Here is a 17,911-nt window from a genome sequence, read left to right as displayed (position 1 = left end):
GTTATTCCAAGGGCTTCTTCAAACTGACTCTAAAGAAACAGAAAATGGCAATGTTAATTACTTGGAACAGTTACAGGAAAGCAAAGGGAGGTGCTTGAAGAATCTATTTATGGAAAAGGAAATGGCAAAAATAGAGGAATTGATCCATTGCACAAGGTTGGGAGTAAGTAGTGTAGTAAGTGGCATACAAGTATCTGGTCTTGACGGTAAATGTGGGGATCCACCCATGGCTGCTTCTACTGGCTCACTACTCTCATCTTGCAACTCCTTTCCTCTAAGTGAAACTTGTTTGCCCTCTAGAGAGGATGGCAAGCTGCTAATAACAGCCAGGGTGTTCAAGCACCATTGGAGGGAGGTGACTGGTTGAAAAGTAAAGAATTACATTTAAGTAGCTTTAACCTGGAAACATCATTAATGATACTGGAAGCGGCGCTGTGTAGGCAGTAGGGGAATTTTAATAATAGTTTTGATTTAATAACTTTGTAGTAGTATTTGTAAAGTAGAACCTTCGTCCTGAAAAGGTTGCCTGCCCAAATCAGATCACTGGTTAACGCGAGGAAATGATAGCTTCAGAGTTCTAAAATGTGGAGTTCTCCAGTTCTATGGAGCCAGCATTGGCACAGCCCTGGCTTTGAGCGCTTGTGCAGGGCACTTAGGAGTGTGTGCTCGCTGGTGCTAAGGAAGGAGCAGTGAAACATTGATTGTGAGAAAGCTGCAAACCTGGGGCAGGGTGAGTGAAGGCATCTAAAGTAAGGCACCTGCAGACAACAGACCCTTTGCAGGAGGAGTAGGCTTTTTTGAAGTTTTCCTGTGAACTCTGTGAATGTAGTTTGGAGGAGAGCTCATTTTTAAGAGAAACTGTCCTTGAGGGTAATAAATCTGATTCTCCACCATTTGAGGAAAAAAAAAAAAGAATCTATAGTTTATATAAGGGTGTCTGAAGTAGGCTTCCTGACTTGATATGAATAGCTGATCTCTGGCCTGATAAACATGTCCTGCAAGCATGATTCCCTCCAACTCCACTTAGTGATCCTTTGCTCAGGCCTCTCTGAGTACCAGGTATCAATCACATGCAGAGGAGGATTTAAACAGGAAGGTAGATGTGGCTTCTCACACTTGGTCTTGAGAACCAGATAAGCAACAAAGTAAGTATGTTGTGTTGCTGTGCTCTGTAGGCATTGGCAGCAACTGCCTTCAAGGAAACTGATTTTTAAAATTTTTTTTAAATGCAAGCATTCCTGATTACCACTTGCTGCATGGAAGAATTTTATTTTCCTTCTCATCACTGTGAGATAAGCAGTACAAATTAACATGGGAATATTTTATGATTAACAGTCAATCAAATATACCAGGGCTCTGACACTACAGTATGACAGGGTTTATATTAGAATAAATCACTTGGTTTCCTTTTTTGAAATTGACCTTTAGTATTATATATTGTAGCAGATTTTTAGTTACAGACACACACACAAAGAGATTATTCTAGTTTAAGGGACCCACAAAGATCATCAAGACCAACTCTCAACTGTATGACATGTATGGGGATTGAAACTGCAACCTTGGATGTTATTAGCACCGTGCTGTAACCAACTGAGCTAATCTCATGAATCACCTCAATCAGTTTCTTGTCTTTACCCTTTTCAAGAATAGGGTTAGGGTTTTAACCACTGGATGCAATCACTGCTATAGACCTTGTCAGAAAACTTATGGAAATGCAATTGGAATGGGCACAGAATAGGCTTATTTTGAACCCCTTTGTTAGGTAAAGCAGAAATCCTCTGGTCTTCCAAGCTCCACATAGGAAAGCTTATCTTTTTTATGGCTGATGTGATGTAATTGTTTCCCCGCTACCCCGTGTTGGTAAATTGGTGAAGGTGAGTTTTGCTGGAAGCTGTAGGCAAGCACTGGAGCATCCCTTGGTGTCTCTGCTGCAGTGAGGGATTAAATGCCACAGATGACACAGAGCATGTCTGTCCAGACACTGCTGCTTCCACCCTTTCTTAGGTGCTGGTGCCTCCAGCCTTTCTCTGCAAGCAGGCTTCTCAAAGCTGTGAAGTGTCTTGGTCTTGCAGGCTGGTGCTGTGTCCTGCTTCCTCTTCCTGTCCCCAGCAGCGTGGCTCCTGAAGCTGTGTGGGTGCTGTGGTTTGTTGCCCACACGAGCCATCTTGTCTTGCTGGGGACAAAGAGCAGTTGCTGGTGGTGGGGATGCAGCTCTGGTGCTCAGGTGTGGCTCCACAGCAGCTTCTGAATCCAAGCTGACTTGTTGCCCTGTTCCTTCACAAGGAAGGAATAACTCCATGTGATCACAAATTTAGTTAGATTTAGCCTGAATTCTGTTGCTCACAAGAGAGGTTTGTGAAGCTGGGTAGCAGCAGCTGCCCCTTCATCTTCAGGCTCCATGCTAAAGTCATTAGGGATGCTTTAAGAGGTTCATTCCTGCTACAGGCTGTACTTAGGTACCAAAAGAAAGCCATATACTCGATAGGATGTGAGTACTACTTCTGGCTCACTGGTACCAGAAGTACCATGCCAAGTTTTCTCCTTGGGTGGTAGCTTAATTCAAATAGTGGGATGGGTTGGGATGCCTTCTGTGGACTTACTGTGGCCTATACTCCAGTCAAATGTTCCCAGCTGAGCAGGATGGGGCTGGTGGACAGAGCTGGGAAGCTCCCAGGAGCTGCAGGGAGGGTTAACCTCTCTCTGGTGTCTGCAGTGTGGTGCCCAGGGTGTCCCTGCTGCTGTTCTGTTCCCTCATGAGCTTAGAGGTATGAAAAGGCCCTTTAAGACTGCTGGAAGGGGGCTTGGTTAATGAAGTGTAATCCTTTGAGAAATTGCAAGCGCTTTCACATGACCCGATCCCAGCCTCACCCTGACACAGAGGAGCCAGGGCTGTTTCGGCAGGGTGCTGGCACTCGGGAAGGAGCCAGATGTCTGTGAGTATGGATGGTGCTGGAGGTGTGGGGCATCACCCCCGAGTCCCCTCCAAGGCATTGCAAAGCTCTGCTGTCCTCGCAGTGAGCCCGTGCAGGCTGACCTGTGGTGGGAAGGGAAGGGCAGCACTGCAGAGAACTCTACTCCAGAATCCACTTGCACGTTCCGAGGAACAGGGGGACACCTCTCGTTAAACTTACCATATTGCTGCTCATCTTGCTAAAAGCCAAAACTGGGCTGGTTTTTAGGTCATTAATGTGCTTTATGAGACTTTAGCTCATGCAACTTCAGCTGGATTTGATGTGCTTCCCAGGTCAAACCTGTTGAAACTGGTGAATGGTATTGGCCCAGTATTTTTAGGTGGAGTAACTGCTGGGTTAACTGGTGCCTTTCAGTGCAGAGGCTGTAAAGGTTGGTCTGGAATTTCTTTCTAATTGAGCTTGCTTCTGTTCTGTACCAGTCAAGTTTGCAATAAAATGTAAGTTTTCCCCATGTTACTTTCTCCAGAAATAGTCCACTTGATGGCTTGAAGCTGGGAAGTGGGGAATATCTGAAGCTTGAAGCCTCCAGCCCAGCAGGGTATAACAGCTTCCTTGCATACAGGAAATGCAGGGAGGAAAGAAGCTTTAGCTCAGGGTCAGGGCTTTGTAGAGGTCGATACTCTGTTGTGCTGACTCCACTTATTATTCTGACATGAATTTCCTAGTACTCTATTCCTGTCTCAACTTGTGACAAACAGAATTGTCTTTTCTACCTCTCGTGCTTCGCAATGCACTGGGGCATTAGCACAAGCAATACATCCGTTACTGAGTGTGACAGTATCAGTCTTTCCTGTTTGTCCTGCCATATGCAGCTACACATTTTCATCTCAGGAAGTTGTTATAGCACACTACTAGGAGAACTTACTTACAGACCTGGAAGATAGCTGACAATTACTGCTGCTAGTAAAATTTATTTGGAATCACAGTGGGGCAGCAAGTGAGATTTGAAGGTATGCAGGCAATATTAAAATACCTAACAAGGTGCTGCAGATAGGAGCCTGGTACAGCTGTCTTTTAAGTGTCTCTTGCAGATTGCTGAACACCATGGGAGGAGGAGGAAGGGGTAGTGGTGGCATGGACCTTTGGAAAGCTTTTTCTGGTAAAAGGAAGCTTTCTTTGGATGCAGCTGCTCTGGGGCTGGAAGAGTATCACTTCCATGCAAGAAGTTCTGTCTGTGCAGGAGATATCACACTTGACAATACTGTCCTTGGCAGCAGGAAGCTCTTTAATGTGCTCTGGCAGTGGCAAGCTTTAGCAGTGCTTAGACTGGTGGAACTATGGTAATTCCCCAAATAGAGAACAGGAAGAATTGCTAGTTTTCTATCTCTTTCCTGTAGCTGTTATGAAAGGAATCAGTTAAATATGGGTACTTTTTTTTTTTGTTTTGGCATGTTTTTAAATTTGGTGAGTATAAATTCGCCTGTTGAAATGTGATAGTTGAATGTTCTTGCAATGTGCAAAATGTTGTCCGGACACATTTCATATTGTGTTAGTAACTGTTTGTATAAGAGGATATGAAATGAAGATGGAAAGACAAAAGACTATTTAGAGGCTACCTACTAGAATAAACTTCTGTGACTTTTAAGATCCAAGTAGAATTTAGGGAGTTGCAAATATTTACATGCTGCAGTGGGTATATTATAAATGCTATGATGAATAAATTCAATTTATTGCTTTAAACAGAGTTTGAGTACAAATTACTGCCTTAGGGGATAGTATTTCTGATAGAACTGCTGATGAAATCCAGTAAGCCTTCTTAAAACACCTCCTGAGTGTTGAAAGTTTGGTAGATGTTTGGTAACAGAATATTTGGAATAGGAGGACAGCGTACTCGGGGATGAGTGCTGCCACTAGATCTTGTGGTTGAATCACTGGTGTGCAACGTCTTTCTCTTGCACATCTCTCAGCAGTGTGCACCTTACATGTCTAGACTGATGGAGCTAAATTTGTATATGCTCAGCCGTTCAAGTCAGATACCTTATTGAAGTTTTTTTCTGTTTGCAAACCAAATTCTAAACATGCCAAGGCTTATGCCAGTCCTCAAAGCTAGGAAAACCTTATTAGATGGCTTAGAAATACAAAATCTAACATTTTAATGCTGATGAATCTTGAGACTTCTTAGAATAAGCATTGGTAGCAAACTAGATAGATAAATAGTTTAAAAGTGGTTTTTGGTAGGGTAACTCTCAAGGGACAAAGCAAATGAGTCTAAATTTTGATGGGACTGCGTAGTGTTTACTTTGTTTTGCTATAGCATTTTTATTCCTACATGTGACATTTGTATTGGTCAGTATTCAGCTATGAATACCTCAGTAAAGTGGTTTTACTTAAAGTGAGACTTTAAATGAATGAAGAGGAAGAAGGTAAACATGCAGTGCCTGGCACGTACTTGTCTGGTAGAGATTATAGCAGTCTGTAGATCTCTTCTTGTGGCTTGTTTGAGCTGCAGGCAGAGTGCTTTAAGATCAGTGCCTCCCACCACCTGAAATGGTAGAAACCTCCCACTGAGCCAGTTGTGAACTGGAAAAACAAAACCACCCTGGCTTGGTAGGGTATGGGGAAAAAAAAAAAAAATGTCTTTGTGTGTTGTTTTCACACCAATGAGCCTCAACAAAGCTCAATTTTACAGCAAACTAGCTTCTCAGCCAAGTATTAAATTACCACCGATGGTTCAAACTAACTGATGGTTCACATGGCCCTGGCACAGCGCAGGATGTGCTCTGTGCCCAGCTCGCTGCAGTGTGCTGCTGAACGTGTTAAAACCCTGCTGCGCCTGGGGAAGCAGCGCTGCCGGGGTGTGGTTCTCCAAAGCTCGAGCCTGTTTCCTGTGGTATCTCAGCTTCTGCTCTCTGACATCAGCCTGAAGCTGCAAGCGCAGACCCATTCAAGACTTTGCTGCTCCTAAACTTTAGGTTGCTACTCAACCTCAGCACAGCGGGCTTCTGGGGGTGAGGAAGGATGGAAATGTGTAAATCTTCTTAGTGAATGTAATAATTGAAGGATAATAGCAGGTCAGATAGCTGAAGGGTATAGAAGTGACTGACAGTGAAGGAATTTTGATGGTTCCAGCATGGGACTTTATTTTACTGTGCTAACAAAGATGGGAATTTTAATAAGTATTCTGCATGAAATGATGGGGTTACTGAAGCAACTTTATTTTAAATGTTAAGGTGTGATTTGTTCTAAATAACTCTTAAGAGCTATTTAGGCACAAGTTGCAAAGAGGTGCCACAGATGTTTCAGTTCAGTTTTCTGGTGCTCAGATATTTGTCCCTTAATTACCTATGCACATGATATCAGATAAGAGTAGCTACTGTGCTTTGTCCATAAACAGTGGAGCAAAGATATTTTCTTTCATGGTAGCTGATACATTCATGCTTTAGGTGAAAAGGAAATACTTCAAAGCTAACAAAATGTAAGCTGTAACTTAATGGCTCATTTAATGTAACCCTTCTTAGAGCCGAGTGTAGCTTATGGACAGCTTTGCTCTCACTGGTGGCTGTGCTGGGTGAATCAGGCTTGCAGAAGAGAGAAGCAGAAGTTTGCTTCCAAGTGTAAGCAGCAAACCTGTTTTGGAGAGCATTCAGGCCTTCTAAGAAGTGGCCAGATTTTTGTTTCACCAAAGCACCAGGAAATTAGCCCATTGTCAAAGTCTAGTGTTCAAAGAGAATAATTTTTGGAAGGTGTACACTAAGATAACTTAGGGAATCTCCATGCTATTGAAAGCTACTAATTTAGAAAAAAAAACCTTTGCTCTTAGGAGTTTAGGCCATTTGTGCTTTCCTTAGTACTTCTGTAGGATGGTTTTGCCTCAGTTTGACATTGTGTCAGAAGATTTAGAGGGCATGAAAACCAACTTCTTCCTGATATACTTGTTCATGATATCTTTGTTCTAGTAATGTCTAAATAGCATTCCTTTTGCATGATACAGGTAGAACTTCAACTCAGCCTTAGCAGAGCTAAGTTGAAGTATACCTACCTTTAACCTTACAGAATTTTTAGCTTAACTTAAAACAAGAAAACATTTAGGTTTATCTTAAGTGGCTATCAAGTACAAAATAGTACTTGTAGTCTGAAGCAGGCTTTCTGGGAAACCTCAAAAAGTATTTGTTATAGTTAGTGGTCTCTTTCTTGTACTTACCTATATTAACTAGCAGAATATTTCTTGCTTCTTGGGGAAAAAATTCTGGTTCTAGTTCTCTTGCAGTCTAGTTTCTTAGTAAACAAGATGTGAAATCTGTACATATTTTTGATAGAAATACAGGAATCGGAACTGTCTGCGATCATATTGGTATTATGTGGTTCCTTGAATATTTCTCTGCTTACTCTTGCTTTTTTGGTCTGCCGTGTCATGCAGTTAACTTATAGTCCAAATATGACATTGAGTTGTTCTTAAAGTGGTTCACAGTGTAATTCCCTCCACCCCTCCCCATTGGAAGCCTAATGGAGTGTACTAATAGGATTGATTGCACTGAAGAGCAAAAAAATTAGGATTTGTTGATCTGAGGTCAATGGCAAGAGAGAACTGTTAATGCAAGCCCTGTGTACTGGGGTTTGGTGCATGGTATCTTGTCTGAACAATTTCAAGCCTTGAACTTTTGCTTTGATGGAAAAATATTTTCAGTAAAGCTGTTTTAATATGTACAGCTTGTGTTCAAAAATTGTGAAATATCTTTACCCTTTTCAGTTGATAGGCATGCAAATGGAATTGGATTCTCAGGCAGCTTGGTGTACTTGCAGACCTCACTTTCCCTGGCCTAAAATTAAGTCATCTGCTTTCAGGCCACGACGGTTTCTGTCTAGCCCCAAGCATCTAAATCATGTTTCCCAATAATTATCAGGAGTTTTGAATGGGATCATCAGTGTTTTACACTAGCATTTGACCTGAAATGCCTCTGCTGTTTAACTTGCTTGATGAGAAGTGAAAAATGTGTGTGTGTCTTCCTGCTTCTGTGGGATGAAGCTGTGAACTCCCTTGCTGCAGTTCCTTGCCACTTTCATGCCACAAGTGAAAATGTGATGGTGAGACATTCCTGTCAAAATAGTGCATCACATAACATTTCTTCCGGAAGACCATTCATGATCTTGCAGCTAAGGCTAGTATAGTCTTGGTTAAAAGATCTATGAAATCTTGGTTACAATTTTAAATACCTAAAAAATTCGGCAGATTTTAGAGGTCTTCTATCTCCCTGAAAGAATTGGAAAGCAGTTTTGGCAGCTTTACTGCTATGGGAATTGTTCTCATGTTCATCCTGCAGCCTTTTTGTCTTAGCCTGTGAGGGCATCTTGCATTCTGTCTGCTTCATACCCACAATCCCTGGAGCATGTCAGGGATTGTGCCTTATACACACAATCACTGGAAGTGTATTGTTATTATTGACCAGCCTTCTGTGGCAGACTGGGTTGTTAATGCTTCTGGGAACTTCCTTGGTGTTCACCCTTCAAACAAAAGGGTTGGATGTCTTCTTGTGTGCACCCAGTTTTGGAACATCTCTGCTTTTGTGAAAGACACCAGAATGTTTTATGCTGGAAATTAAACTTTGTAAGATGTATATGGCTCTCATATGTGTCAGTACTTGTGAATATTTGTAGGATCAGAGAGGATAAAACCCCTGTGAAACAGGAAAGTTATATTCTACAGGAAAGCTGTGAGTCCATGCTGGTAGAGCAGGTGACTTTGTGCCTGCTGGCAGTGAAGTTCCTGGAGGTTTGAGAGCTGCTTCCTGGTCCTGGGCAGGTGTTTGTTTCATTACTGGGTAGCATCACTTAGAGCATGTGTTGTAATGATGTATTTTTCTGTATTCCAGATCAGTGTGCGTGTTACCACCATGGATGCTGAGCTGGAGTTTGCCATCCAGCCCAACACCACGGGCAAGCAACTCTTTGATCAGGTAAGTGATGGAGCTGCAGAAGATATAAAGTTGATAAAGACATTGTAATTCTATTGAGGCAACAGCAAATAATTTCTAAAGGACTTCAAAGATTGAGTGTCACTATATGTAATAACTTCAAGAGAATTCAGCACTGTAAGAAATGGTACTTTTTTTCCAAAACTACTGCATTTTGTAATATCCAAGATTGTGTTAGGAGCTATTGCTTCTAGTGAACTGAATTGGTGCTAAGGCTCAAAATAACAGCAATTGGAAAGCAGTAGATATCTGCAGTCTTAATTTGTAAGAGAATTATGGGGGACTTAGTAAGCAATTTTTGGTTGGCTTACCTGCAAGCATTGTGTAATTGATTCCAAAGGCTCACTGGTCTCTAAACCAGGAGAGGCTCAGCTGGGTTTCCAATGCTGCTGTGACCTTTAAGTGCAGGTAAAGTGATGTTCAGTCCTCCCAGCAGGCCCTGAGGGAAGCTTTAAGAGCAGTGATGGCTGTTCCATTCTACACTGGGCTGTCTGCACAGGGTATTTCATCCTTCCCCAGCTTTCTCGGGGCAGGCAAATTTCCTGCTGCTCTGGCCCAAGCAGGAGCAGGGAGGTGTGTGCAGCCCAAAGCTGGAGCAGCAGAAGACAGACATTATCAGCTGCAGTGAGTGAAACTTTGATAGCCTTCACTCTGTTTGTCTGCTATAATTGGCCATGGATTTGCTCCTTGGAGAGAAATGAGAACTGTAAATTCATAGCTCAAAGACATCCAAATTGAATCTTGGACTAATGACAGGATGAGGGAACTGCCAGACCAGATAGGTCAGATTTGGGTGTGGTTCAGTAGAGCTAAGCATTCTGGGGTCAGCTCTACATAGTACCTATCATAAGGAAGGGAGAAAATTAAGGGCTGATTCACCCATTGAAGTCAGCTATTTCATTTGGGGCCAGCAAATATAATTTAAATTTTTATACATTTTTTTAGATCTTTAACCACAAACTACTGTTTTCTCTTGTACTCAGCTGGATGATTAAACACTAGATGACATATTGCTCTTTGCAGCCCAGCCCTGAAATGGAGGGAGATCCAAAGCTTTAGTGAAAGAGCATCCTTTCATAATGGGAAAAGTAAAAAGCCTTTTGAAAAAAGTTCTGAATTACAGTGTAGTTCTCAGCTGTCTATGTCTTACTATGCAGTAGCTCCTGCATATTTTAGCCTTGTGTGGATTCAGATCTGACAGGTTTGGATTTATAAAAGTGAAATCCAAGTTCTGTCCAGAATCCATCTGTGCAACATGGAACTCTGCCACGGTTAGTTCATGAGAGTGTTTGCTAATGAAGCTGAGGTGACATGTTCCCATGTTCATTAAAAAATGAACTGGTTTGTTTTTGGCTTTTTTTTTTGAAGGGGTTGTTCTTCATGTGGATGCCTCCCATGATTATTTTTCAATATCTGGCTTCTGCTACTATCCAAGCAAAGCACCAAGTGCTGAGAAACAATACTACTCATGTCAGTAATATTTTTAATCTGCACATGATTTTTCCAGTCAGCTCTAGGTCATCTGTGGCTTCTGCTGCAAACTGACATTGGTGGCAGATTTGGGTTTCACCAATTTGTCTCTGTGAAACATCCTGCTATATTTCCAATATAGCAGCTCTTCATGTCTAGTAATTGATTTCACTCCTTTGTCATGCTCTTGGACAGCTGCACATTTCCCTCCCTTCAGTGTACTTCACACAGCACCTGTCTAAACAGAATTTTGTTTTGCTTTTCCCACAGTAAACACTTTGCCAAGGGAGAAAACAAATGCTGTTACAGAACTGAGTTTCTAAGTTGAGGCAGTGCTTACTTTACCTAAATTGGATTGTAGGTGAAACTGAAAATGGGGGAGAGAAAAAAGTGTCTGAAGCTAGTTTTAAATGTTTGTTATTTCTAAAAAGTCTGGTTGACATAAAACTCTCTATAGGAAAGAGATGGACCTTTAAATGTATTGTCAGCTGTTGCATATCCAGTATTTTTCACATGACTGAGCTGTTTTTGTGTATTAGTTCCTGTAAAGGGAGAGTCCAGTGCTGCTGTCCCTGCTGACACTGTGGCTGCTCTCTGGCTGATCATTGTTCACTCTGCCTCAGTTTCTATCCTTAGGTTGTCTGGGGTCCCATGATGGGGTGAGTGAGAACAAAGTTACTTCTGTTTATTTTTTAGCTCCCTTAAGCCATGCTGTGCCCCTGGACTGGATACTCTACTGTTTTCTGCATGATGCTGGTTCTGAAAAAGACCTGCTTTCATCAGTGCTTTTTTGAGGGAAGGGAGAGCTCCTCTACAAAGCAGATGTATGGTTTTGCTGTTGTAGGACATTGACTTCTGGTGTGAAAACTGATTTTGACTCTTGTACAGAAAAATTTTAAGATATCCAGCATCTTTTTGCCCTGGGGTGCCCTTTCACTTTGAACTGTCAGTTCTGAGTTAAGCAAGAAGGAAGCTGCTAAGCATTACCAAGCTTTTTAGCTGCATGGCTATCTTAGTGCAATCTTCTGGCTTTGCTCAGTAACATTTAGGCAGTATTTATTTTCACCTGTTGTATATGAAGGTAGATAATTGTATTCATTATGCCACATATGATTCTGGCCCACTCTGAATAGGATTCAGAAGATTTTGGAAAGCTTGTAGCTAGTTTTTAGCTTAATGAGGAGAAAAGCATTTGAGTCTAAAGTTCCGTAGTAATAATATGTGAATGGGCATGAGGTAGAAATGTTTCTATCTTCCTCTTTCCTGCTTGGTTAAATTTCAAAGTGAATTTTTGTAGTAACAGAACAATGCAGATACTTCTCTGCTTTGTAGGAAGTGGTTTCTGCCCTGAAGTAGCTGGCTGTAAAAATACCACTGAGCTGATATACATGAAAAGTAACATCACGATTTATACTAGAGCTCTTCCTATTCCCTAGTCTTGTAACTGTATAGCTTTAGCTTATTTTAGGCTTCTGTGCAAGGACAAAACCTGGATTAAATGAGACAGGATTGTACTGTCTTCTGGAGTTTTGCTGATGTACCTTTTAACATCAGCTGCTGAACTCCAGTGCTTACTGACTTACTAGCAAGAACTGTAACTTTGCTCTTATTCCTCAGCTGCCAGTAGAAGAGCTCAAGGATGGGCTATGCATGTGGGAGGTGCTGCTTATCCCATAGGCTTTATTCCTTCCCAAGTACCTTGAAATGTTGCTTTCCTGAGCATGCAGAGCACAGGCACTGCAACAGTGATATCTGCTTGTTTTCCTCCCTTGACCCTTTTCTGTATTGGGCTGGAGTGCAGCTGCTCTGGAGAGCAGTCAGTAACCCACAGCAGTCCTTTGCACTCTATGTCTTCTACACATCAAAGATTAATCTGTTGTATGGTGAAAATTTTTAGTTATTTGTTGCTGTGGATGGCTTTGACATTCTCTCTCCAATCTCTTGCTTCTCAAACTTCCTTTTTTTGGGTAAATTGATCCTCGCTTGAATCATTGAGCATCCAATCTCCTTAAAGGTGATTTGTGTCTGATTAAGAACCATGAAGATAAATCACAGGATAAAGAAAATGTGACATGAGAAACTTTAGTAGCTATCACTTCAAACTTTAAAAACATGTGATTATCCTTCCAAAGATGTGTTTCCTCATTATTGTGAGCTTTTGGGGTCAACAAATTGCAAAGTGCACTTACCTATGGATTAAAATTATAACAATAAGCATCTGTCTGCACAGTTTAAACCTGGTCACTGATACTGTATTTTAGGTTCAGCATTAAGTCTTATAAATTTTCTTTTTAATTCTTAAGGTTCTTTCAGATTTCATTAAGAGGCAGATCTCCTAATATTCTGAGTTTCTGTGCCCTGGCTTGTCTTGCCTTGCTTTTCTGCAAGGCTTTCCTGCATGACCGATGTGTTGTGCAGATAGAAACCTTGGTAATGCTTAGCAGCTTCCTTCTTGTTTATCTGCTGCAGTGAATTTAGTGGTTTTGTAGAGTACCAGTTTGTCAGACTTCTTTCATGTTTGCTTAAGCTTACAGCACAGGCTGATCAAACCCCTCCTGAATTGTGAATAACTCCATCTGAGTTGAGCTGTGTTTGGAATAAAGGTGGTTGGTGTCTCATGGCAAACTAAGCTTTTTGAGGAGGGAGAGTGTAAGAGAAATCTTTAGCTACTTTAGCTACTACTAGGTCCTACCTAGTAGTGTTTAAACACATCTAAAATGGTTCTGGAACACTTAATCCACTACGTGAAAGCACTGAGACCAAAACTCACTAAGGTAGTTTCATGGTAGAAAGCAGCAAGTCTCAGGAGAGTGGCTGGTTGCCCCAGCAAAACCCAGAGCTCTTGTTCCTGTAATGAAGGCTTGTGGTCGAGTGGTATGAAAATGTATCTCAAATTTCACAGGAACATGTGGAAACTTTCTGACTTTTAGAAAAGCAGTAGTTCCAACCAAAAATGGACTGCTTGTTGCTAAAGATGTCAATGGCAAACTGTAGTAAGTACAAAAAACTTGAAGATCCTGTAGTTTAGCACTTTGGAAGGAAAAATTAGAAGTACATCCACCAGCTAAATGGAGGGGAAACAGTTAAATATTTGTGACTGTAAATGGGGCCTAACTTGGGTAATAAGTTAGGTGCCTGGAAGACCACATTCTGAGTTGTTTTTGACTGGAGTATGAAACTACAGGTGTGGCACCACTTCAGAGCTCCTCCAGCAAGAAGATCAGCTGGCAGTTTTATCTCAGATACACTTGACATGCCTGTCATAGAAAGTGAGACTTACCTCATCTTTAACTAGGGCAGCATTCAAGGCACTTGTACCATGATATAGCCTGAGATGGTTTGGCCTTTGATGCAGGAACATGATCCAAGGGCTACGCCTTTTCCTCTGCTTGCATGCTTTGGTCTTGCCTGTGTGTAAATAGTGTTCTCATCAGAATCTGTACTTGTTTGCCAGTGTGGTGGTGTGTTTCCTGGGCTGAGAATGACAGCCATTTTCAGTCATCATCATGATGCTAAAATGTACAATTAAGAGGCTGCTTATGGCTCCCTCTTCTGCTGTGGAGCAGCACCCAACAGCAGGAACATAGTTCAGAGGGAGCTGGGTGAGTGCTGAGGGGAAGGACAGGAATTGTCATGCAGACCTAAAAAACATGGCTTAAGAAGGAGTGAGAGGAAAGGTTACCTGAAAAATCTTCTGTTTTTCTCTGAACATAACTAAAAAAACCCCTTCTAATGTGTGCTTAGACTTTCTGCAGAGGATAAAGTGAGTCACCATAAAGGCAACTTTATCCCTGTGTCAATATGGCTTACTGAGTAGAATTTGAAGCTAAAAGTAGTACTCAATTAACAGTTTTGTAGTAGCTGGTCAAGGTACCATGGGACAGCTGGGTTTTAAGGCTGCATCCAATCTGTTGCCCACTGTAAACAGAGCTTTATCCAGCAGGCTAAACAAGACCCAGAGACTGATTTAATTCTCCTTCTTGCATGAAGAAAGATGCTGCTCTCCAGATGAGAGTGTAGATTTTAGGTATTTAAGAATTGTGGTCTGTGTTAAACAGACTCTATTCTATCCTTTGTGCCAGCCCTTCTCCATCCTTAGCCACTGCCAGTAGCTGTTTGCTTTTTGGAACATCTCACAGTTCATTAGGGCTCTGAATGCTGTACACCCCCAGACATAATTATGCTGCTGCCAGCCAGATTCCTTGCAGCTGTAGAAAGCTGTTTCTTCTTCATGCTTTTCCCCTTGCTAAATGGAACTAAATAGCCTGCTAAAGCTAAGGAGGGAGGAGGACTATCCTCCCTGGCTTATTTCAGTGGCAGCTTGGAACTGTGATGGTGAGTGCTGTGCTGTCTCCCCTCTTTCTGCCTCCAGCTCGTTGTTGTCTCTGCTATTGCTGTGCAGGCTTCTGCTGTGGAATAAAAGTCCTTTTGTGTGGGACCACAGTGTGGAGCCTTTCAGCTCCTTGCTGGCAGTCCAGCCTGTTGAATTCCCAGGCATAAGCTGCTGTCAAGTGAAAAAGAGGAAAGCAGACCCATGCAGTCCAGTGAGGAGCTTCCATCCCATTCATATGTTAATGATTCTAAGAACAGAGCTATCTTTGGGCTCTAGGACAGCCTTTCTTCCCCTCCTTGAACCATCTGCTTCCAACTACAGAATGTGCTGGGTTGGAAGGGACCCACAAAGATCATTGAGTCCAACTCTTGGCCCTGCACAGGACCATCCTCAAGAATCACACCGTGTGCCTGACAGCATTGTCCAAATGTTTCTCAAACTGTCAAGCTTGGTGCTGTGACCATTTCCTGGGGAGCCAGTTCCAGTGCACAGCCACCTTCTGGGTGAAGAATCTTTTTTTCTGGTATTCAACCTAAACCTTCTCTGACAACTTCAGGCCCTTCCCTTGGGTTTGAGCACTTGTCTCCTCAGGGAAGTGATCAGTGTCTGCCCCTCCTCTTCCCCTCACAAGGAAGTTGTAGACTGTGATGAGGTCCCCTCTGAATCTTCTCTTCAGGCTGAATGGACCAAGCCCTCAGCTGCTCCTCATAGGGCTTCCCCTCAAAGCCCTTCATCTTAATTGCCCCCTTTGCACCCTCTCTAAGAGCTTAATATTAGAGATTAATATCTTTCTTATATTGCAATGACTAAAACTTAATGTATATAGCAAACCCTGACTCTTCTCCAAAAGCCTCCTTAGTTGTGTGCATCCTGCTGCATGATGCACAAGTGACCTACATCCCCCTGAATCTGCAAGGACTCTGGCCCAGCTCCCCTGTTCATGTTCAAACAAGACAGGCTAAATAATTTCAGGAACCCCAGTGGGATGATGTTCATGGACTACATGACCTAGTGTAGGTTTTGTCTGTGTGTGTGCCATCAATGGCATGCCTCTGCTGAAAACTGCATTTGGTTTTTCTGCCTGAAAGGAACAAAGGCCCTAATGTTGCTTTTGAAAGGCCAGATGAAATGCCTGATCCAATCCCTAAACAATCCAATTAGTGATGTGTTTGTGGGGAACCTATGTCTTTGGTGTTGTATCTTGCCAAAGTAGAGACCACATGAGAAGGGAGCAGAGTGCACCTTTGGGCAGTAAAAAATTATATCTGCTGACCTGGCAGCTGGTTTTCACATGGCAAATCTCAGTCTCTGCACCAATGTTATCCCTTTGCTGCACCCTGTGGCATGTCCCAGGCTTTTCAGGGCACAAAGGGGGATATCTTGATAGCAATCAGACTTTGGAGAAACTTCCCCCTCTTTTTAACCAACAGTGGCACTGTACTGCAGTAGTCTTGTTGCCCCACCATGAGTCTCTTGTTTCTTGTCACACAACATGTCTTTAAAGCCTTCTTAATTCCTATTTACATAGCATGCCTGGTGTGCTAGGGAAGTAACTACAGAGAGAGCTCACACAGCAGTGTACTTAATGTCTGTGGTGGTTCTTTGTCCTGGCACAAGAGATAGCATATGGACTTAGCCTCTGCACTTCCTCTTAATGGTGCTGCTCAGTAAAGAGCTGCATGAAAGGCCTGTCTATAGCTATCAGTGGAGTAGAAACAAATCTTAAAGTAGCACAGCCTAGCAGGGTGATTCATGACTTGCCCAGGAATAGTACATTTGCATGGTAAGTGTGGGATATACCTGAAAATGGAGCTGTGTTCCTCATTCCTGGTAGTTACTAAACTTGTTAGAGCTGTTGCACTGTATTTTGGCTATACATGTTGGCTTATAAGTAACTGAAAAAAATAATGTCCCCGCTGTTGTTTATAAATAGCAACAAGCCTTAAAGAGCTGAAGGAGTACAAAGAATATTACACACATTCACTTAAGAACTCTTAGATGCCCAGCCATCTTTCTGTGCACTGCAGCAGGAGAGGCAGGTGGTCAGGGCACTGTCTGAACTTAACTCTAACATGTTTTCAGCCACTGGTAAGTTCAGTCCATCTGGGGATCTTGCTAATAATCACCTTTCTTTCAGGTTGTCAAGACAATTGGTTTGCGAGAGGTCTGGTTTTTTGGACTTCAGTATCAAGACACCAAGGGTTTCTCGACATGGCTGAAATTGAACAAAAAGGTATGTTTGTTCCAAAATTTTGCTTGTCCTTGTTAACTTCTGAGAGTGCAGGGGCAAATTCAGGCTCCATACTTCTGTCAGGAATCTGTTCTTGCCTACCCATGCACCTCAAGTACTGCAAGATCAGTGAGTTGGTGTTGTGGTGTCCACGCACTCCCTCCCCAGGGTATGAGGAGTTGTGGTATCTGACCTAGTCCTGCATTTAGCTCTGTTTACCAGGCCAGATTTGTTACCCTTCCTGGTAAAACGCTGATGTTGTGCTCATGTGAGCATCTTGGCTGGGGAGAAACCTGGAAAGTAACTTAGCTACCACTGGTCATAAGTACTGGTTTGTGAAAGTCCAGTGGGGAGAAATGATGAGATATTTAGCAGTAAGTAATTGAAAATCCTTGCTTTTCTGCACACTCTTCTACATTGAAAAGAAGAAACTTTTTTTCTAGCGCATGCTTGTCTTCCTGTTTGTAAACTGCTCCCTTTCACTTGTACGTAGGCTATAAAATCTGCTAACTCTGTTCCAGGTAACAGCACAGGATGTACGTAAAGAAAGCCCCCTGCTTTTCAAATTCCGTGCCAAGTTCTACCCAGAAGATGTGGCAGAAGAGCTGATCCAGGACATCACACAGCGCCTTTTCTTTCTCCAAGTGAAGGAGGCAATTCTGAATGATGACATTTACTGTCCCCCAGAAACAGCTGTTCTTCTGGCTTCTTATGCCGTCCAGTCCAAATATGGAGACTTCAACAAAGATGTGCACAAGTCTGGCTACCTTGCTAGTGATAAACTGCTCCCTCAGAGGCAAGTGAACCTGGATAGTCTTAGACATTCTTTTTCTTAAAGGGTTTGTGTTTTCTAATTTTTTTTTTTAAATGTAGGGGGTGTTCTGACTGCAATGCTTAGAATGAAATATAGCCTTGTGCCAGTTCAAGCATTTAGATTAGTATTCAATTATTTAACCTTAAATTTCCTGTTGCTACTCTGAAACTCTAATCAGAAGTA

General features: G+C 42.3%; 1 protein-coding gene across 1 annotated transcript in view; it reads left to right on the top strand.

Annotated features, from left to right (window-relative positions):
• MSN (moesin) overlaps nucleotides 1–17,911 on the top strand; it is a 41,001-nt gene that overhangs the window by 13,781 nt on the left and 9,309 nt on the right. Inside the window, exons 2-4 of the mRNA XM_021548386.2 lie at nucleotides 8,780–8,863; nucleotides 16,822–16,917; nucleotides 17,436–17,710. Coding sequence (XP_021404061.1) covers nucleotides 8,780–8,863; nucleotides 16,822–16,917; nucleotides 17,436–17,710 — 455 coding nt within the window. The remainder of the gene's footprint in view (nucleotides 1–8,779; nucleotides 8,864–16,821; nucleotides 16,918–17,435; nucleotides 17,711–17,911) is intronic.

This window comes from Lonchura striata, chromosome 14 (genome assembly GCF_046129695.1).
Source record: "Lonchura striata isolate bLonStr1 chromosome 14, bLonStr1.mat, whole genome shotgun sequence".
Taxonomy (NCBI): Eukaryota; Metazoa; Chordata; class Aves; order Passeriformes; family Estrildidae; genus Lonchura; species Lonchura striata.
The sequence above is the reverse complement of the archived record's forward strand: the minus strand, read 5'-3'. Positions and strand labels throughout refer to the sequence as shown.